The 21,911-nt window shown below is 35.7% G+C and overlaps 5 protein-coding genes across 5 annotated transcripts; 3 read left to right on the forward strand and 2 right to left on the reverse strand.

Moving 5' to 3' along the window:
• Positions 1-3,292, reverse strand: LOC125188485 (very-long-chain aldehyde decarbonylase CER3-like). The gene is made up of 10 exons (XM_048085345.1): positions 3,132-3,292; positions 2,784-3,031; positions 2,446-2,678; positions 2,127-2,346; positions 1,383-1,767; positions 1,202-1,309; positions 917-1,123; positions 730-840; positions 487-660; positions 1-424 (listed from the first exon to the last, which is right to left on the reverse strand). The coding sequence occupies exons 1-10, from the start codon at positions 3,180-3,182 to the stop codon at positions 254-256; spliced, it is 1,908 nt and encodes a 635-aa protein (XP_047941302.1). The 5' UTR covers positions 3,183-3,292; the 3' UTR covers positions 1-253.
• A 6,749-nt stretch (positions 3,293-10,041) lies between these two features.
• On the forward strand, positions 10,042-11,882 carry LOC125190430 (WAT1-related protein At4g30420-like). Its single transcript, XM_048087745.1, has 6 exons — positions 10,042-10,270; positions 10,352-10,420; positions 10,531-10,647; positions 10,756-11,152; positions 11,233-11,381; positions 11,489-11,882. The coding sequence occupies exons 1-6, from the start codon at positions 10,095-10,097 to the stop codon at positions 11,658-11,660; spliced, it is 1,080 nt and encodes a 359-aa protein (XP_047943702.1). The 5' UTR covers positions 10,042-10,094; the 3' UTR covers positions 11,661-11,882.
• A 2,968-nt stretch (positions 11,883-14,850) lies between these two features.
• Positions 14,851-16,528, forward strand: LOC125191261 (WAT1-related protein At4g30420-like). The gene is made up of 6 exons (XM_048088776.1): positions 14,851-15,026; positions 15,103-15,171; positions 15,246-15,362; positions 15,444-15,804; positions 15,884-16,032; positions 16,125-16,528. Exons 1-6 carry the CDS (start codon positions 14,851-14,853, stop codon positions 16,303-16,305), a joined length of 1,053 nt encoding a protein of 350 aa, XP_047944733.1. The 3' UTR covers positions 16,306-16,528.
• Positions 16,529-16,821: 293 nt separating this feature from the next.
• LOC125187581 (cytochrome c oxidase subunit 6b-2-like) lies at positions 16,822-19,196 on the reverse strand. The gene is made up of 4 exons (XM_048084206.1): positions 19,039-19,196; positions 18,605-18,693; positions 17,539-17,620; positions 16,822-17,112 (listed from the first exon to the last, which is right to left on the reverse strand). Exons 1-4 carry the CDS (start codon positions 19,045-19,047, stop codon positions 17,059-17,061), a joined length of 234 nt encoding a protein of 77 aa, XP_047940163.1. The 5' UTR covers positions 19,048-19,196; the 3' UTR covers positions 16,822-17,058.
• A 1,348-nt stretch (positions 19,197-20,544) lies between these two features.
• Positions 20,545-21,461, forward strand: LOC125186712 (putative glycine-rich cell wall structural protein 1). The gene has a single exon (XM_048083141.1). The coding sequence runs from the start codon at positions 20,722-20,724 to the stop codon at positions 21,154-21,156; it is 435 nt and encodes a 144-aa protein (XP_047939098.1). The 5' UTR covers positions 20,545-20,721; the 3' UTR covers positions 21,157-21,461.
• The last annotated feature ends 450 nt before the right edge of the window (positions 21,462-21,911 follow it).

Raw genomic sequence — 21,911 nt, forward strand, 5'->3', positions numbered from 1 at the left:
AAAACAAAATGTTGGATATTAATTGTCCTGTAATTTGGGCCTATAGTTTGTAGTAGTAATATAAAGTATTGGGTTGCAACTTGCAACAACCTACAAATCCAGTAAACAAACCTAATTCCTGGATGATTGAGCAAGATAACATTCCAATACATGAATTGGTGAATGCAAAGCTGGAAAGTAGAGTTGAAGCTAATTGCGATTGAAGAAGCAATACATAATAAATATAAATAAAGATATAGAAGATTGTGTGGTCCTAAAGTGAATGAGGTGAAAGTGGGCTGAGTCCGTGTTTGATGGCAGCTTTCCACACCAAATCAATTCTGTTGACATCGATGGGTCCTACCTCATGGTGGGCCCAGCCTTCCAACGCATGCACCACTCCTCCCGCATGGCAAGCATGAACCACTCCTCTCTCCATCGTATACTGCACCCAATCCCGCAACTTGAATTATAAAGCCCCTTTGAAGTAGTAAATTAAATTCGTACCTCGCATGATCCAAAGCCTTGCACGTCGTCCGGCATCTTCATGGCCGCCAGATCACCGTAGGTGCAGTCTCTCCGGAACTGGAGGATCGGGGGCACCACAAACTGATGGAAGTGGGTCCCACTCGGCGCGAACATTTGCTCCCTTGGCGTTATCCACTTCCCTACTATCCATGTCTGCATTTACACTATTACATCCATTCCTAATCATAAAATTAAGGATTATTTCTCATTTATGTTACCAACCTTGCAGTTGTGTGCAGCTTGGTACTTTGTGATCTGGACTAGGAATTTTGCGCAGTCGGCCGGCGCCTCTTCCTGAATGTTGTTGAATCTCTCGGTCGAAAGAGTCAGCATCTAGCAAGGAAATGGGATAGTGTTAGTGTTATGTTATGAATGTGTAAATTGGTAAATTGTAATGGAACGGCCTTACCAGAACTCGGACCTTCTTCCTGCAGAGGTACAGAGCAATGGCTCTCCCCAGCTTAGAAGTGGCTCCTGTCAAGAATACCTCACAGACATGCTCAGGGATCTCATTCAGGATCACGGCTGCTGTTAGCGTATTCCCATGAACCACTCGCACTCTGAGGTTCGGATGCTTGTTCACAAACAGCGTCCCGCCTCCATTAAGAGCCTCATTCTGCATATAAATTTGCAATCAATGTTTGCATACACGCAATCCGCTATCACATCATGGAACTAGTTGAGATTTGAGGACCTTATTCAAGGCAGCAAGGCTGATCACTTTAACTCCCAACCTGTTTGCTCTGAGAATCGCCTCTTCGATGTGCTTATTGATCCCTTTCGCAGCAAACGGCAAGAAATACTGCACCCAGACCAACTACATCAAAATCAACACATTACATTACATATGTATAGATATTGTTTGGAGAGTAAACCTGGAAGCCAAAGCGCGGCACAGCCCAGGTCTGGTGGAGGCGCCCGCGGATGCTGTAGAAGGAGATCAAGAATGTTCTAGACTTGACCCACATTACAAGCATCACCACGAATGCTAAAGGCAGGAATGGGATTGTATAGAATCTTGTGTAGTAAGGTATGGATGCTGCTGATCTGTTCACAAAGGGGGCGTGCATAGACGAAGACAAGTCCACTACGTGTGCTAGGAACACGAAATCGGGCACCCTCCCATTTTTCCCTGAATTCAGACAGTTTCTCTTGTGCATTTTCCATGATTTTCTGTTCAAGCTGTTGCCTAATGCATCAAATAGTGGCATGAAGAGGCAATAGTTTGTGTCCATCTCAGCATGATGGAGGCTGTGATACCTGCAGTTTGTTGTAAAAATTTCACATGTCAATTGAAAAGGGAAATCACCAAAATAAGTAAATACATCTACCCTCCCTAATTATTGAAAAAGTGTGGAAACTTTATGACATTTATTGGAGTCTAACCAATTGAAAATGAGAGCAAAAGGGAATCACTGACATTGGTTTCTACAAAAAGATTAGCTGAGGCTCCTTCATTAATTGCATCTAACCACTTGCCTCAACAAGAAAACGACACTAAACTCTGTTATCTTTAACCTCTAGATTAGAAGATAAAAACAAAAGAGAATAGTAGTATGCAACTTGTCCTCTAAAACAAAATTCAAAGTTGAGGAATTAAATTGAAAGTATAGTCTTACGTTGGAGTAAGGATGATATATTTGAGAAATGGGATGGCTTCAAAGATCTGATAAGGAATGATTTCCACATTTGAATGGCCTAAACATCTCAGCAAATCAAAAGTTAAAACATAGCAATAGATCAAACTCAGAGATCCATATCCAATCAAGAATGTCCCGATTATCGGTATCCCGATCACCGTCATCAGCAGCAGATGCTCCAAGAATGTGGCATGTCCAGCTATAACAAACATCATGTTAATTAGGAGTAGTATTATACAATTCTTGAAATGAACAAATTTTGGTAAAAAAAAATCTAAACTTTACCACAAAGATTTACCAGTGTAGGCTTGTGGCACAGCAGATGAGTGGTGGAGAGAGTGGTAGTGAGAGAAGAGATAGTCTCCATGGAAGCATTTGTGTATGGTGTAGAAAACTGGCTCTGAAATTGCTATGTGAAATAGTGTGGTTGTTATGAACCCACTTTTGTTCCAAACATGATGTTCTCCTATTGTTGGAAACATGGATAGCACCAAATTTGCTACCATAGCTTGTAGTAAAATAAAATTATCCCTGGTTAATACAAAAAATTAAAACTTGGGTAAAAAAAGAGGTATCTTGATATAGAAAAGAGGCATCTTGAAACAAAAAAAGAGGTATCTTGAAGAGGGGGCTGACCAGTGCCATTCTTTATCAATCTGCTTGAAATCAACTCCCTTCTTTATAATACGGCTATTTCGAGTCAGAAACAGCATGTTGCTGTAAGAAGTCCATGATTGGTACATAATAAGCCTAAGTATGGACAAGATGAGGATGTGAAGAATCCAAGAATCTTTTAAGGTGTCAAGAATCCAAGAATCTTTGATCCTATCTTGTTGGAATCTTGTGTACATGTCTTTTGCAACAAAAATCACATAAAGAGCATACTGCAGTTACCAAAAACACCCCAAAAGAGGACAAATTAGTGCTTAGTTTATCATGAAATCCCAGCAGAAAAATCCAAAGAAAATTAGTACTACTCCCTACCTTGTAACTGCCCAAGAACTCCCATGGCCAAGCATAGAAAGGTGCAGCCATCTCTCTAAGAATGTTGTCTAAAAAACTAACACAAAATCTTTAAAGAATGCTTTGAGAAAAGAAAGAAGAATTTTTGAAAGTGGAGAGGAGAAATAGTATGTATATAGAGAAGCATTTATTCCTCTACAGTGAGCAAGTTATATATAGACTTTTTCGCAGCTGAGGATTAAGGAATTAAATAAGTACTTAATTATGATAATCACTATCCATTAAGAGTTAAAAGGGCTCCTAATTATTTGTCTCTATCAATCATTGTCCTTAGCGGTTATCAATCTTGATTACAGATCAAGAATTTCAACACGCAAAGAAATTCTTGATGTTGCAGTGAATTTATGGACTACTATACTAATAAGGGAAAGAATGGGTTGGGGGTGAAGTGTAGTAAAGAGTCAAGATATACAGTCACATTTAGGTGTAGGTGGTTGAGGAGAGTTAGGTTTGGCTGTCTAGTGCTTGGTGATTTATATGAAAAATATAGATGGACATGTATCAATACATTTAATACCAATTTAAATTATTATATATCTATGTGTGTGGCTATTTATTACATAGTTGGACTGAAATATATGTATTGAGCTACCTAGCACACGAGCTTGATTTGATCATAGCCAAACACGGCACATGGCCGTGTGTATTGTCTTAAATCTGGTTATAGCAACGTTCTAGTCGAAATCTAGCTTTTTTTCTACTTATCTATGTTTGGCTTTTAGGAGTGTTAAACGGTCTTGATTGCGATACGTGACGGCAATGCATATTTCATTAGAGAGGTCGAGCGCATTTATGAAATGAAATATGCATTGTGCCGAAGTATAATTTATAGTATGATTTATTATTATGTTGAAATATATTGTACTGATGGTTCATTTTCGAATATGAAATTTGAATGTGTCTAGTTCATCTCACATAAAATATCTCAAATCCTTAGTAAAATTAAAGTGTCTTGTTTGGTGTTGTGTTGAACCTTTGCTCACTACTACTCTCAATAATTTGAGCATTTTGATTCTATATAAAAAAAATACTATCAAATTAAAGGGCATTTTTAGTAGTCAAATTTAATCTTAATTGTATACTTTCACACCAATAAATTTACATAGAAAATGAAATATGTAAATTCAGCACACAATGCATCATAATTCAAAATAACTACCAGATTCATGTTCCATTTGTGTTGAAAAAAAGTTGTGTGAGAGTCTGAGATAAAATATATTTCAAATAGTTGATGACGCTGATTCATTTTCGAAAGAGAGGTAGTGAGATTGTTGTGAGATAGGTTGGGCGAGAAGGAGAGAAACATTCGGCGGTAAATGAATTTACCAAAAGCCCTTATATTATTATACTCCAACATAAACTATTTTATGTAAGTATAGTATTTAAAATCATTGCATTACACTCACGCTATTATTTTTAAATGGTGTTATCGAAATAGTTAACCAAATAAATCTTGTGTAAACGACTACTTTAGAGTAACTATTTTTATACCTATAGAGACTTGATATGTTTGGCTATGATTTTGAACATCTTATTTGAGCGTTTCCCTATATGATAATATGAGTGATGCTATATAGTACTAGTAGTAATAATATGGTGGTTTACATAAGGTAATTTTTTTGAATAAAATAAAATTTTAAAAGTAAAATATGCTAGATTTATTTAACAATATTACTTGTATAACTTAATAAACTTTTACTATATTTAAGAGTTAAAAGTACGTTAAATTCATATTTAAAAAAAAAGTTGTGTGAGCGGCCCTATTGGGCTTAGATCCCCTGTCGTGGAAGAATCACAGCAGGGGATGCTGTTCCTCATATCCCAATTTTTTAAAATTTTTATTTTTTTTATTTAAATGTTATTCCCTCCGTCCCACAAAGATTATTCCATTTTTTCATTTCCGTCCATCCCACAAAATTTGTCTTATTTCACTTTTTACCATTTTTGGTAGTGGACCTTATATTCCACTAACTCATTCCTACTCACACTTTATTATAAAACTAATAAATAAAAATAGGACCCGCGTTCCACTAACTTTTTCAACTCACTTTTCATTATATTTCTTAAAACCCGTGCCGGGTCAAAGTGGGACTATCTTTGTGGGACGGAGGGAGTATATTTTAAGTTTAAAAAATTGGGATGTGAGGAACAACATCCCCTGCTATGATTCTTCCACGGGGACCCAAGCCAGACCCTATTATACCGGCATAATGTGATTAGAGCATCCACAATAGCGGCTAGCCGACCGGCTAGCTGGTCCGATTCGCGTCGCTAGCGGATCGGCTAGCCGAGAATCAGCGAGAAAATCGGCGTGGGCTAGCCGATTCGGGTGCGCTGGCCGCCATTGTGGCGTGCCGATCGGCCAGTGCCTATTTTCGTTTTTTTTTTTTTTTTAAATTTTTTTTGAAAACCTATATATATACGCGATTTTAGTTTCATTTTCATTTGCACCACTTGTTTTAACGAGTTTTCTCTCTCTCTAAATTTCGTACAAGAGCAACATCGAGTGATGGACAACAACAACGAGTCCAGGTCCGGCGACGCGCGGCTCTCATACTCCCATGGCCGGTACCCCCGGAATCTGGATGGGGCCGTATAGGCGAGTGATGGGCCTGTGGTTTAACGTCCCTTGGCAACAGCTTGATTGATGGGGATGATGGTTGGAGCGGCGGGGGGATGCGAGGGGGGGAACCAGTGGGGATAGCTTGTCAGGGGATGCCCGACTGGGTGCGGGCGAGCGGCGTGGCAGTCGGCGTACTGGGTGGTGGAGGTATGCCCAGATGCAGATGCAGTTGGATGATGCAGCAGATGATGGGGATGATGTGGCAGGGAGGGATTCAGCACGGTATGCATCCCGGGATGCAGGGGCCACGGGGGGGGGGGACACGGTCTATCGTCCCTCTCTTGATTTTTTGACGGCTTCGTCTCACACGTTCGACCCAAGTGGAGACGCAGTTCACTGGCGATGACCTTTTGTCATTGCATGAGATGGGGATCGATCTCGGGGATCCGGACACTCCCACTCCAGCGGGTCGGGCCGCGCCGAAGAAGAAGAAGGGCAAAGTGGGAAGGGCAAGGTGGTCGGCGAGTCGTCGCAGCCCGCTGATCACGACACTCCCATGCGGAGGAAGTGGACGGAGGATGAGTACATCGGCGTGGCCAAGGCGTGGTTGTCGGTTTGCGACGATCCGCTGGTTGCGAACAACCAGCTGGTCGTCAACATGTGGGCGAAGATTAGAGCAACCTACAGGAGGAACTGCCCGCATGGGAAGGACTATAGCGGGAAGGAGTGCCGGAAGGGGTGGAACGGATCGTGGCCGCGGGTCGGCCGATTTTCTCGGGGTTGTACGCCAACGCCCGCCGCCTGGGACTAGTGGGCGTAATGAGGACACCCGGAGGATAGCGGAGAGTCAGTTCCTCCTTGCCGGGGAAGTATAAGGAGTTCCTCTTCGGGGAATGCTATGTGTTAGCTGAAGGACTCCGAGAAGTTCCGGCGATGGTGCGACGCTAGGTGGCCGAAGAAGCAAAGGTTGAACTATTCCGGCGACTACGGCGGCAGCAGCGGCGGATCCCACGACCTCCCCCGGATGCTGAGGAGTTTCCTTCCCCTCCATCCTCTACTCGTCGCCCTCGCCCGGTTGGCCAAAAGCGGAGGATCCCCCCTATCGCCCCAGGAGGTCATCTCGGCACCCGCCCCCCCATGCGCGTACACCTTATTCTCGCGTGCAAAAACGGAGGAACGGATGTTCGTGGTCTTCCAAGAATGGAAGGCCGCAACCGACCCCTCGGAGAAGAGGTTCCTCTACTCGATGCTCGAGAACATGTGGGTGGATTTGGATGCCTCGAGGGCACTGGTGGGGGCAGACACGGGCTCAGATACCCCGGGTGGCGGCGGCGGCGAGGATGGCGGCGGCGACAACGAGGAGTAGAGAGTGGCGGGGCTCGTGTTTGGAAGCCCTTTTTTTTGAAAAAAATCATGTATTTTTTTTTTTTTATCTATGTACCTTTTTTTTTAATGAAATGAATGAATTTTCCCGTATATGTCTCGTAAATTTAATTTCGTAATTTAATCGTAAATTTTATTTCGTAAAATATAGTTGTTTTTTAATTATTTTTATTGCGGCTGGCCTATGCTGACGTGGCAGATGAATTTTTAGTGTTGATGACGTGACAGAGAGAGAATGGTTGGCATATGACTAACCTATTTCTATCGTGGATGCTCGTAGTATTTATTTTGTCTAAGAATTTCTTTTTTCTTGAACATTTAATTTCTCAACAGTATGTATAGCTACCCTTAGTCAGACAGCTAGTCTAGGGGTGGTTTTCTCTCCCCTTATAAGAGAAAGAGAAAAATGATTGTCCACAATATATATATACTTAAAATAAATATGTGCAATGTGTATCAATTATATGTATTTTGTTAATAAAGCATGAGACAATTTGAAGTCTTTATGGCTATTTTCATTTTGTAAATATCCAATTTTGTAGAGATTCATTGTATAATTTCTAGTGCACTATACTTTCTCTCTATGACCTTCCAATTTTCATTCTATAATTAAAGCAGTGCAGCGGCAACAATATGTTAATGTGGCCAGCCATAAATAACTACTCCTATAACAAATAATACAACAAGTTAATAGTTCTATATAGTTCTCAAATAACTATAACAAATAATACAACAAATTAATAGTTCAATATAGTAATAATATATTTTATGTAATAACTTTTTCCTACTGCTAATTATATTATACTACTATACAGAGTATTAAATAATAAATGATCCGATTTTTTTTTTTTAAACGCCCAAGATGTGTCCTTTTAACAAATGTACTGTATGATGAAAATATTAAATGAGATATTAAATTACAAACTCATGTGCAGCCCAAATGTTCCAGCTTTCGGCAAGAATACATTTAATGCTCAAACGCGGTCTTTGTCATGATTAAAACTTGATAATTAGTGTTTAATTTATGACCATAACTTTATACTTACTAGTAAAATAAGTTTACTTAAGGTGAGATCTTCTCGGACTTTTGTTTCTTTTTAGAGCAAACTTCAATTCTTTATTAGTACAAAAGTTAATAATTGAACTATTTAATTGGTGCATTGCACAAGTGCTATGCTAATGTTTTATCAGTATATAAAGTAGCTTAATAATACTACAAAAGAGTACTTAATAAAGAATGAAGAAAAACCATTGTTCCTTACCGTTCTTTTTCATTTACCTTAAATGCTAAACCTAACAAGATCAATAAAGCACTTTTTATATGACTTGTTACCTATCATAATTACCACATTGAGCGAGGCCCCATATAGTTATTTTTGGTTGACTTTGCTACTTCAATCAAATATTGATTCGTACCAAACCAAATCATGCGGTCCAAGCATCAAATTAACTATAACACAACAATATACTACTACAAAATATACCATTCACTTATAAATGGTGCTTATGTTGAAATACAACATGAGAAAATATTAAAGTAATTAAAAATAATTTGTTTGTTCATACAATGAATGGTTTTTCTAATTATTTTGAATTCCAATAATATGTTAATTTTCTTTGATGCACACGTCTCTATTGGGTTTGGGCATAATATGTAGTCAGTTATTGGGTTTTGCCATTAATGAAGCCCAACTGCCCAATCTTCAACTCCATGCTTCTTATCCAGTAATCCAGCCTAGCTTGGTATTGTGCAGTATAATAAATAAATACCCATGGAAATTAATCATTTTAAATTACCAGCAGATAGAATCTTGTGCAAATCATTATGGACAAATTAAGGAGTACTAATATTAGAAAATAACATTCCTAAAAATCAAGGAATGTTGTTGAATTGTCAATGTCAATTAACTAGTGTTCTATATGGTACTCGTAGTCCTAGTAATGTTTCAATTACTAGTATTTTATTATACCTAAAAAAAGTCATAGATAAGATCTACTACTGTTACTATGTATTCAATGTGGATGACAGCCAGAAAATTGTTTCAGCCAGTTCAACTCGCAGATGTAAAGAAAAGAATTAAACAAGATTACTAGTTGCAAACATTTGAGTTCGACGTCAAAATTAAACAAGATTTAAGTGCACAAGATATAAAAATTTCACAATATATATACTTTCTTATATGTGGGAAAGATAAGAATTCATCCTGCCTTCTCACGTTTAATTCTTATTAACTTGGACCTGCTTCTGATACTCAATTACTACTATAATTAAACTTATCATCCTTTTATATGTAGATGTATGAAAAATGAGAATTGGAGACGCTGAGTAGATTTTTGTAGTACCATGTAGTAGTATTAGTAATTAAAAAATACATGTAAAAATAGTAGTATAATGAGAGATGAGTCACAAATATCTGTCAAAGCGGCGATTGTGATGGAGCTTTTCCTTGTTAATCTATGGATGCACATGAAATCGAGTCAGCCTCTATGATGCATCCCACACATCTTGTCGTACTTCTTTTCTATTCAATTCTATTTATAGCAACGCTTTATATTTTTCATGGACAAATGTAGTAATTAAGATATACAACAACTACTACTACTACTATGTTCTATTTGTATGAGTTTTTAGCTTTTTTTTGTCAATCATTCTTAATTTATAAATGCTTTATAAATAAATTAAATTTAGTAGCTACATATAATAGATTTTGATTGTGTTTTAAAATAAATACAAAACAAAAATAAAGTTGTAGAAAAAACAGTACATCAGGAGGTGTTGTATTGAATTGCATTGTAGAAGATCCTCAATGACTCTCACCTAGGATTATATATATGCAATCATACAAATGTCAGAGACCAAAACGACCACGGTTCTGTCTCTCTGAATTAATTTATTAATATTTATATAGCTGGATCCATTGCTCCTCTACTATATATAAATGATGGTGAGTAGTTGATATTATTAGGACATAGCAAAAATGGGTTTGGAGAATTATAAGCCCATAATAGTTATGGTAGGATGTCAGTTTCTGTATGCAGGAGTTACTCTTAGTGGAAGAGCAGCTCTTTTGCAGGATTTTAGCTCTCGAGTTTTTGTTGTTTACAGACAATTCACTGCTTTCTTGCTTATTGCTCCTTTTGCCTTTTTCTCAAGGTATGCTATGCTATATATAGTATCATCAATTTTCTTAATTATTGAAGAATTCAAATTCATTTGAATTTCCTTGGCGCGCAGGCGAGGAACAAATTCGTGTGCTATGAACTGGAAGAGCTTCTTCTTGATATCTTTGCTTTCTTTGATTGGGTTAGTACCTCACCATTAAATTGTAGTAGTATAAACTATTTTGTGATTCAAGAAACTATTACAAATCAATAGCGCTAATTCATTTTTTACTTCTTTTTTGTATTTGGCAGTGTGACAATTAACCAGAATGTATATTTCGAGGGATTGTACTTAGCCTCATCCTCAGCAGCTAGCGCTTTGTGCAATTTGGTTCCTGCCATAACCTTTACTATAGCTTATTTCTTGGGGTATAAACATAATACTAATAAACAAAAATACAATTTCAACATATTTAATACATGTGTTAAATCTTAGCATATTACTTAATTAATAATAATATTTACATGTATATATAGGTTGGAAAAAATAGATCTTGGAAACGTGAGAAGTTTGGGTAAGATTATGGGAACATGTCTATGTGTAAGTGGCGCTGTTATAATGGCAGTATTAAAAGGTTCAAAATTGTTGAACATGGAGTTGTTGCCAAGAAATTCAATTGTGTTGCACCTAGTTGGAGAAGAAGACAGATGGTTGATAGGCTGCCTATTTCTTCTTGCAAGCACAACTTGCTGGTCCATTTGGCTCATATTGCAGGTGCATGTAACATCTTACTACCCGGACCATCTCTCATTAACGGCATGGATGTGCTTAATCGCAGCCGTCCAATCCGCCATCTTGACATTCATCATCGAGCCCGATTTGAACACGTGGAAACTCACCTCCTCTTTGCAACTTTTTAGCTGCTTCTACGCAGTAAGTCATTGTGATTTCTCTCTATTTTATTTTTCCTATTGAAAGTAATTAATAATCCATCTAATTTTGGATGTGTATAGGGTGTGGTGTCAGCATTGACATTTTTTGGTCAAGCATGGTGCATAGGCAGGAGAGGGCCCCTCTTTTCAGCCATGTTCAATCCTCTTTGTACAGTCATAGTCACAATCTTTGCCTGCATTTTCATGCATGAAGAGTTGTACATGGGAAGGTACAACTTCACTATAGAAGTAGTACTCCATTTATTTACTTACTGTATTTTTTTTAATCAATTTTTGCTTGTGTTTATTGGATTCATTTGTTTCCTTGGTGACACAGCCTGACTGGTGGATTGGCGGTGATAATTGGATTATATGTGGTGCTATGGGGCAAAGCAAAAGACCATGAACAAATCAAGGAAGAAGATACTAAAAAGCAAAATAATGTTAATGGTCAAAATGAGGCCATCCATAGTGACGACTTGGAGCAGCCCCTTTTGTGTGATCATTGAGGAAATCTTGCTACTATAATTTTATTGGTTTTAATAATTAGATGCTCTGTGATAATAATAACAATTCATTCTAGAATGATATCTAGACAAAATTATTATACAGAAGAAAGTGATGATCACTAGTGTACTCGTATTGTTTTTTAATATTACTTCTCTCATTATGTTCTAATTGGAACATGATATATAGTAGTAACTAATAAATGGACCATGTATTCATAGTTAGACAATTTTGTTTGCGTGGTTCTGATTTACTTATTATTTTAGAAAGTTATTCTGCAGTGAAATTGGGATGAAAGGCTTGAGATATTTTATGAAAGGCTTGAAAATTGGAACATAGTAGTAATAATTAACTAACATTAGTAGTAGGCCGGTATCTATCTTATTCGTTTTCGATCTTGCCGCTTGCTCGCAAAAAAAAAAAAAGTTTATAACTTAATTGATTATATTTAGTATAAAATTGAAGTAATTAGAAGCTCATTAGATTAGAGACGACAAAACAATGCGTAGTCACTAATAGTGTCTGTGTTAGGCAGAAACAATTAACTTGCCAGCGTATGTTATTTAAAAATAAAGAGCAAGTAGACGAATTCAATTTATTCATAAGGAAAGATCCAGAATTATGACTGATTTTTGTTGGGGTGCTAATTAAGGCAGAGATAGAGAGTTGTTATGGATAACTTGGAGACGAACAATTCCCTGTTATAATAGAGTTTTATTTGCTGCGATTTTTAGTTTAGTTGTGAGTGAGTGGTCGTGACTCATCCATTCTTAATGAAATGATTAGGAAATCAATCACATTAATTAATTATTGGGATATCTTTGGTTTAATGTGCAAAACTGGTTAACAATTCAATGTTATGACTTATGATAGAGTTTTCTTTTAAATTTCTAGCGTGTTTGAATTTGATGAACTTATTTTCTTGCGTATATATACTGTACAATTATATGTGCAAATCTGCACCAGTCTAATTAGATCTGCAGGATCTTATTAAGAAATTATATTACGGAATCATGATATCACATGAAATAGTTATTGGGATATCTTTCGTTTAAGGAGAATCTATCTGATTTCATTCTAAGCACTACCTCCCCTCTGTCCACGAATAAGAGTCCCGTTTTTCCATTTTGGTCCGTCCACAAATAAGAGTCCCGGTTCATAATTACCATAAATGGTAAAGAGACCCCACATTCCACTAACTTATTCCACTCACATATAATTTAAAACTAATATATACAAGTGGGACCCCTATTCCACTAACTTTCTTCCACCCACTTTTCTTAACATTTTTTAAAACCTGTGCCATTTAGAATTGGGACTCTTAATCATGGACGGAGGGAGTATTAAACAGTCTTACTCAGTTCATCAAATATACTCCGTCCAACACAAGTCCTATTTTTAGGCAGCGTGTGTTTAAGAAAGAAAGAGGAATGTGTATATAAAATATTAACATAGGTAGTGATAAAATGCAAACTTATATATATATATATATATATATATATATATATATATATATATATATATATATATATTGTATAAATTTAAAACTTCTCAACACAGCTTCAACACAGTGTAAAATTTCAAGATTTTAATATCAACACAATATCAACACAACATCAATCATTGACTACCGTTGAAATTATGTTGGCATATTCCCGTTTATGTTTTTTTGTGATCTGTTGACATTTTTCAATGGTCTAGATCATAATTTTGAGTTTCTACAATATTTAGAGTTTTCATTTGATCACATTCCTATTAACATAATAGTATAATTTTATTTTTATATATTAATTTTATCGAATTCAATTTCAAGCATCCAACACCATATTTATAAATCTACCTGGGCAAAGAAATAGTACTACGTATTTATAGGCTTTAAACTTTGTCTTAAAAAAAAGCTTTAAAAACTTTTAAAATGTATTTAAACTTGAATAGTAGTAGTTTTTTCTATAATCCAACACCATTTCATTTTACTAACTCTGTCCAAAAAAAAGTTTCATTCATGGACGATACAAATTTTAATGAGAAATTGATAGAGTGAGAGAGAGAGAAAGAAAATTGATAAAATATGAGAGAGAAAGTTTTCATTTTAAAAAATAATACTCTATCCGGTCTATGGTAATTGATCTATTTAGGAAGTTCCAAAATAATTGAGTTATATCTATTTTTGAAAGTAACTCTTTCTTTTACTTTATACACTGTTAATCTCTGTTACCTTATTATTTCTTACTTTATTCATCATTCATTCTCTCTTACTTTATTCACCATCCATTTAACTCACTATTCTTAAACTATGTACGTGCTGAAAAGAAATGTCTCAATTAACAAGGGATGAAGAGAGTACTATTTTTTTGTAAACATTCCAAAATAGCAAAATATAACTATTTTTCGTGGATAGAGTACATATTAGTGGACGATAAAATAAGATTTTTATAAGAAGTATAAGGGCACCTAATTTATTGATATTTCATAACTAAAATTTATCATTACTCAACAAAATGTTCTTATATTTTCATTTTGGTATCTTCATCAAAATTAGTTTCTACTCCCCTTCATTCCAGTTTAAATAGAACAATTTTTTATTCGACACGAGATTTTATATTGTGTTGTTTTATAAATTAAATAAAGAAAAAATAAAGTAGAAAAAATGATACTAATATATATTTTTATTTTTAGAAATATGTCAAGTAAAACCTCCCAAAAAAAAATGTGTCACTCGTCCTGGGATGAAAAAGTACCAAGAAAAAAGAAAACAATCTCTAACTTTTTTATTTTTTCAATAGACTTCACAAGAAAAAATTGGGTGTGAACGTGTTAATAAGGAGTTGTAACTGAAATATACTAATTAGTAATTCCTCACCAAAATTGATACCTCCTATATACAAATGTCACCTACCAAGACGACTACGGTTCCATTTTTTGTCAATCATTTTTGAAATTGTAAATGCTTTGAGTTTATAATTAAATGTACTAAGTGCAAAACAGCACATCACGAGGTGTTGTGTTGGTTAGCATAGTAGAATATCCTTATTCCTTAATTCCTTACCCAGGATGATATATACTTAATTAATTAATTGAATTTATTACTAATACTCGTAATATAATAGCTGGATCCGTTGCTCCTCCCTCATGGTCTATAAATGATGGTGGTGAGTTGCATTATTAGTTAGGACTAATTAGGACATAACAAAAATGGGTTTGGAGAATTATAAGCCCATCATAGTTATGGTAGGATGTCAATTTCTGTATGCGGGAGTTGCTCTAACTGGAAGACAAGCTCTTTTGCAAAATTTTAGCTCTAGAGTTTTTGTTGTCTACAGACAATTTACTGCTTTCTTACTCATTGCTCCTTTTGCTGTTTTCTCAAGGTATGCTATGCTATGCATCATCAATTTTATTACTTAGCTACTATTACTGAACAATTTGAATTTCGTTGGGGCGCAGGCGAGGAACAAATGCGTGTGCTGTGACCTGGAAGAGCTTCTTCTTGATATCCTTGCTGTCTTTCATTGGGTTAGTTAGTTCACATAAAATCTCAAGAAACTTGAAATCCAAAGCACTAATTCATTCCATTTGTTATTTGGCAGTGTAACATTTAGCCAGAACCTATACTACGAGGGATTGTACTTATCCTCATCCTCAGCCGCTAGCGCTTTGGGCAATGCGGTTCCTGCCATTACCTTTACTATAGCTTATTTCTTAGGGTATCATCATTTCGACTCATTTAAATTAAGCCATGTTAAATCTTACTAGTAACGTATATTGACGGTTATATATATCTATAGGATGGAAAAAGTGAATCTTCGAAACGTGAGAAGTTTGTGCAAGATTTTGGGAACAGGTCTATGTGTAAGTGGCGCTGTTGTAATGGCAGTGCTAAAAGGTCCAAAATTAAATGGTTCAATTGGAGAAGAAAACAGATGGTTGATAGGCTGCTTATCTCTTCTTGCAAGCACAACTTGCTGGTCCCTATGGGTTATCTTGCAGGTGTATGTAACAGCTCACTATCCAGATCATCTCTCATTAACGGCATGGATGTGCTTAATCGCAGCCGTTCAATCCGCCATCTTGACATTCATCGTCGAGCCGGATTTGAACACGTGGAAACTCACCTCCTCTTTGCAACTTTTTTGTTGCTTCTACGCAGTAATTAGTCATTTCTCTCCATTGAAATTAATAGTATGTAATTTTGATGATCAAACTAATGAGATATAGACTTATATAGGGTGTGGCGTCGGCATTGACATTCTTAGGTCAAGCATGGTGCATAGGCAAGAGAGGGCCTCTTTTTTCCGCCATGTTCAATCCTCTTTGTACAGTCATCGTCACAGTCTTTGCCTTCATTTTCATGCATGAAGAGTTGTACATCGGAAGGTACAACTAATTCACTACTCCGTGTATTATAATTTAGTTAATTTTAATTAGTTTTTGCATATGTTTAGCTTTTTTTTTCATTGGTAAAACAGTCTGACTGGTGGATTGGCGGTGATAATTGGATTGTATGTGGTGCTATGGGGCAAAGCAAAAGACTATGAAGAAATCAAGGAAGAAGACACTACTACTAAAAAGCACCAAAATTATGTTAATGGGCAAAATGAGGCCATCACTGGTGTTGACTTGGAGCAGCCCCTTTTGTCTGATAATTGAGGAAATATTCTTCGATTTTGAGAGGAGTACTATATTTATTGGTTTTAATTAGATGTTTGGTGATAATAACAACTAATTCTAGAATGATATCTAGACAAAATTATTACAGAAGCAAGTGACGGTCACTAGTGTACTCGTGTTTATTTTGATTTTTGAATACATTACTTCTCTCATTATGTTCTAATTAATTGGAACATATGTTTTCTTAGTTAGCCAATATTGTTTGCGTGGTATCTGGGTAATTATTTTAGAAAGTTAATGTTTGCAGGAATCAAAGACTTGAGATGTTGTTGTTTTAATATTTAAATTAGATTATATATTTGCAACACAATATGATTAAATTCCCATTAACTGATATTAAATTAATATTAATATCTTGCTTCAAAAAATATTAATACCATGCCCTCAGAAAAATCTAAATACCATATCAATTCGTAAAGATAAGCAACACAACATTTATACACGGGAAGGAAATTTTGGACTGCGATACAAAATGAGATTTGATTTGCAGAGAACTGGGCATATAAATAATGTCTTCATATCAATACGGAAGGCATATAAAAATATGCAACTGAACAATCACAAAGTATCACTTACGTTCAACAACTTCTTATTTTGAATGGTAAAGATTAAGATTTTTTGCAAATGAAATTATTATCTCATTTCGAAAGAACTAGATTACTAGCTTCCAACAGATGCAGGATAAAAGAAATTCAAAGAGAATACGCCAGAAACGCTAACAAGGTATTTGAATTACAGAGGCCCGGGGAATGTCCCATTATCCCTCTGCTCGTTCCACTTGTCGACCTGCCATAGAAACAAAAATCAAAGATTAATACACAAGACACTCTGCATAAACTTATAAAAGATCATATCTGCAGCCTCAGCATATCATAAACTTATATGGTTAAAGAAAGCAGGTTGTGTATGGCAGGTGAATTCAATCATATAAAAGTAAAATGTATGCCCATGGTCATACTATTTATTGACAAATCTACATATGAAACAAGACTGGAAATATCACCTCATCCTACATCCAAGGAGAATTAGACTACCATGTACCCTAAACATGATATCATTAAATTCAAAAACATATGCAACAAAGGGAAATAGTAGTGTTCTATGATTTAAACTCATATATTAACTCCATATACTGATGAGAGAAACAGGTGTCATTTAAGTCTGTATATCAAAAATAAAGTGATCCCAATGAAAGAGAGCATATCATCTCACCCATTCACCAGGACAAAGGGAGCGATAGTATTTGGCAAATTTGTTACAATCACCATCTTCTTCCCCCTTAGCAGCCACACACCTGATGATAAAACATAAAATATTAACTATACTAGCCACGTATAATGAAATTGGTTCTTTGAACGAATTACATTATAAACAAATAGCTTCATCATATAAACATAATTAGCCCAACCATGTAGTCAGTGGGTCATTCCTTTTCAATTCCATAAGTTTGTACGTATAGCCATGTAGTTAACTTGCAAGATTAGAATGTTAAAACTCAGGGCCTCCATACCTGTCAAGAATTCAACCAAAAAGAGCTCTAGTTTTGTTTCTTAAACTAGAATTGATCAAGGTTTAGTAGCTTATCCAAACTAGTTTGAGGGGAAGGTTTGACCATTTGGTATCATAGTAGGAAGAAATTAGGATCAACTTTAAACTACATCAGCTTGGAGCCTAACATACTGGTATTAAAGTTGGCATTTGTGCTGAAAAAAACACCCGAATACACTATGGTCGAAATAGTGAGCGTGAGTCCAGAATATATCATTTGATAACATGAGGGAACTGCAGCGTCCTACTTCAGTTATGGAATAAAGTTATACTTTCCCTTTTGTCTCTCTAACGGATTGATGTAGCAAGCTGAATTAACCATTCTCAAACAAAATTCCAAAAAGTTTCATGTTCTAGTGTTTATGCAACAAACAAAAGTGGATTAGAGAAGGAAATTGCTTCTAAGACTCGTACCAGTTGTGTAAGATTCCACCAAACGAAACATTGAAAATAAAAATCTACTACTATAAAAAGATGTACACATCAGACCAAAGCAATAGATGGAGACATGGCACTCCTGACCTTCCCTACCAACATAGATATATCACATACAATTCAAAGTAGCAATGCTCATCATGTTATCTGCCTACTAGTTTTCAAGCAACAGATTTAATCATTTAAGATACTACTCAGCTTGCCAAACTCATCATCACGATATCACACAAACATGAAAGAGAGAAATGATATGATAATTGCATTTGAACAATAGTATAGTAGTATTTCATTTAACCTGTGGAACTCAATGTAGCGAGTGAAACAATGCCGCGTTTGGTTGGTCGTCGGGAACCGAAAATCAGCAGGTGCAGTTTTTAGTTCAATCTGACAAAATCAATTCAAACGCCAAAATTCAGCGAAAAACAAAAAGTATTAGAAGGTTTTACATATCTACCACAACCACCAAACAGAAAACGGGGAGAAAAAGCGCAAATGAGGAACAATCAAATTATTCTAATTAACCTTAAATCAAAACAAAATTAAAAATCAATCAAGATGAAATTGTTCATCGAAACATGGATTACTAATCGAACAAAGGAAGATGGAGATACGAAATCTGAATATTCTGCACACATGCTAGATCGATTCAAAATCATGACCCCAAGTTCTCTCTTAAACGAAAGAAAATAACGAACAGTCTAATACAAATACATTGGCATAGAGATTTACCTCATCCATTTTCAAGGCGTTGATGCAGATCGACAACGAATCGAAGAAATAAATGGATTTTTTGATGAAGCGATGAAAAAGTTAAAAACGATGTTCGTCTCCTGTTTATATTGGGCTTATTTGACCAGCGAAACAAAAATGGATATAAATATAATTGAAGGGTAAATTCGCTTTGGTTGTGTACACCTATCACGAAGCTGCACCTGGCGTATTTTGCTTTCAGGAAATTAGGTTTAAGGTTAATTTCCAATGAAGGGTATCTAAAAATAACTAATGTAAAAACAGGATTTTAAATATACTAGTTTCTACTTTACAATATAATAAATAAATATTAAACTTATAAATTTTATAGTATTATATTATCCGATGATCCACTAAAATAGTTCATATACATTTTTTAGTATAGCCAATTTTCCACTAAAATTATGGTCGGATAACCATACTAGTATTTGTATGAGCCCTTAAAAATCTATTACACAGCACCACAAAAAAAAGAGATACTCTTATACTCGATCAATAGTAAACATTTAAGCACTTAATTCATTATAACTTTCAAAAATTTACTGTATGAAATCATTCATTTGAAGTCCAAAAATAATAGTAGTACTACCAGCATTGTTTAAGTGCTGCAAGATTATACTCCTATGCTTATGTGAATGCCATCTTTTTTTAAAAATAGAATGAACTCACAGACGCTATTCGATATGTATTTTAGTGATTGTGACAGATTTATTAAGGGGATGCACTGAACTCCATCCACATCCTAAACCTTTTTCATAAATCCAAATATTTAAGAACGGTAACATTGCTTTAAGTTTCAATTTTATTTAGTTAGGTCTTTAAATCTACCTTAATCGCTTATGTTAATATGATGTGCGCTAGCTGCCAGCTTGATAGTTGATGATATACATCTAGAAATAAAGATTGTTTAGTTATTTTCATAATATGAATACTCATAACTCACCAACTGTGGTGCGCATTATAAGATGATGCTATTTAAATTATACTAATATACTTTTGTAAAAATAAGTATGTTAGTTATGCATGATTCATCAAATTTTACTGATCATCATTTGTATTAACATCTTACCTTCCATCTTAACTCTACTTGCAAATAAAACATTCTACCTTCCATCTTAACTCTACTTGCAACTAAAGCATATAGTACTACAACTACATATATTAACACCTTATCTTCCATCCTAACTCTAAACAAAAAGAATAGAAGAGAGAAATCAGCCTATCTCAAATCCAGAAGCTTCCATCTAGCTAATAGTTCTCTCATCATGCAATAAAACTCCACTCCCATATAGTCTCTCCACCTCTCTACCTTAGTGGAATCTATAGTGGTGAGGGCACATGTCAATATGTCATAATTAAAAATTGATGACTATCCCATCACATGACTATCAGCCTACAAACATTCCACTGCATGCCTTGCCTCCTAACTTTATATTCATTCCATTGCTTCATTCCAACTTCTTCTTTATTTCCCAATAATTCCACCCAACCAATTCTTTATTCATTTCCCACTTCTCAATCTTCTTGCTATATTCACGTAACTCCATCTATAAATAGACATACATCTCAAGGCTTATCCTTGCTCATACATACACATCTCCAAATTAAAACCACTCTAATTTAGAAATCAAATCTTGCTTGTTCAAATTAACTACCAATAATATGGCAAAGTTGAAGCCGTGTACTCTTCTTGCTTTTCTCTTTGTATCAACGCTAGCAACGGTCTCCCAAAGCCGAGTCGCGAGGAAAGATCTTGGTTTGGACTTGGGAGGCTTAGGCGGCGGGGGCTTGGGAGTCGGCCTCGGAGTCGGGGTCGGCATTGGTTTGGGAGGCGGTGGTAGTGGCTCCGGAGCCGGGGCTGGCTCTGGAGCTGGCTCCGGTGGGGGTGGAAGCTCTAGCTCGAGTTCGAGCTCGAGTTCTTCGAGCTCCAGCTCGAGTGGAGGTGGCGGTGGAGGTGCGGGCTCCGAAGCTGGCTCATCTGCTGGCTCGTCTGCCGGGTCACGAGCTGGATCGGGTTCAGGTGGTGCTGGTTCAGAAGCAGGGTCGTCTGCCGGGTCAAGGGCTGGATCAAGGGCCGGGTCGGGTGGCAACCATTGATAAGGGTTTTGCATGTGATTTATGGAAAATAATTCCATTGGAGCATATATGGAAAAATTAGGTTATAACCATAAGATGTGTGTGTGTGTGTGTGTGTGTGAAAAAGTAAAGTAAAATAATAAGCTAGTAATGATCGTGGTATCATACATGGTTTCTGTTAATGTTGTTGTTTTTATATTTTACTCGTGTTTATTGGTGTTTGTTGTAATATGGTCAAAATGGACTCCAATAATGTGTTAGCGTATGATTGTAAAAGATGTAGCCTTGATTTTCCATGTATTACTAATATTATTTTCTTTTGGTAAGATTGATGTGTGAAAAAAATATGTTCACGTTTTACTCACTCTAATTAAAATAAATCATTAAAAATTTTATGCAATTAAGGTTGCTAATTTATGTTTTTAAATGGTTTCCTATCTATGTATATAGTAATTTGAAACGCTAAGCTATTGATTAGAGGAGAAATGTTTTACTAATTGAGTTGTGCTATATTTTATTAATTTATTGACTAAACACTTAGAATGATTTTACTCGAGAAACAAACACTAAGAAATGATTTTAATAAAAATACACTAACAACTCTAGGTGTGATTTTAGCACCAAATAAATGTAGTAGTAAGGGATTCACTTCACCTCTTCAATGTAAAAGTTGGATATGTACGTACATTCGAGATTTCAATCATCATTTTCATCGAATAAATCTATATTTTACAAATATTGTATCTACAATGTCCTATTATTAATTTCATTATTTT

Source organism: Salvia hispanica, chromosome 5, assembly GCF_023119035.1.
Source record: "Salvia hispanica cultivar TCC Black 2014 chromosome 5, UniMelb_Shisp_WGS_1.0, whole genome shotgun sequence".
In the NCBI taxonomy this organism is placed as follows: Eukaryota; Viridiplantae; Streptophyta; class Magnoliopsida; order Lamiales; family Lamiaceae; genus Salvia; species Salvia hispanica.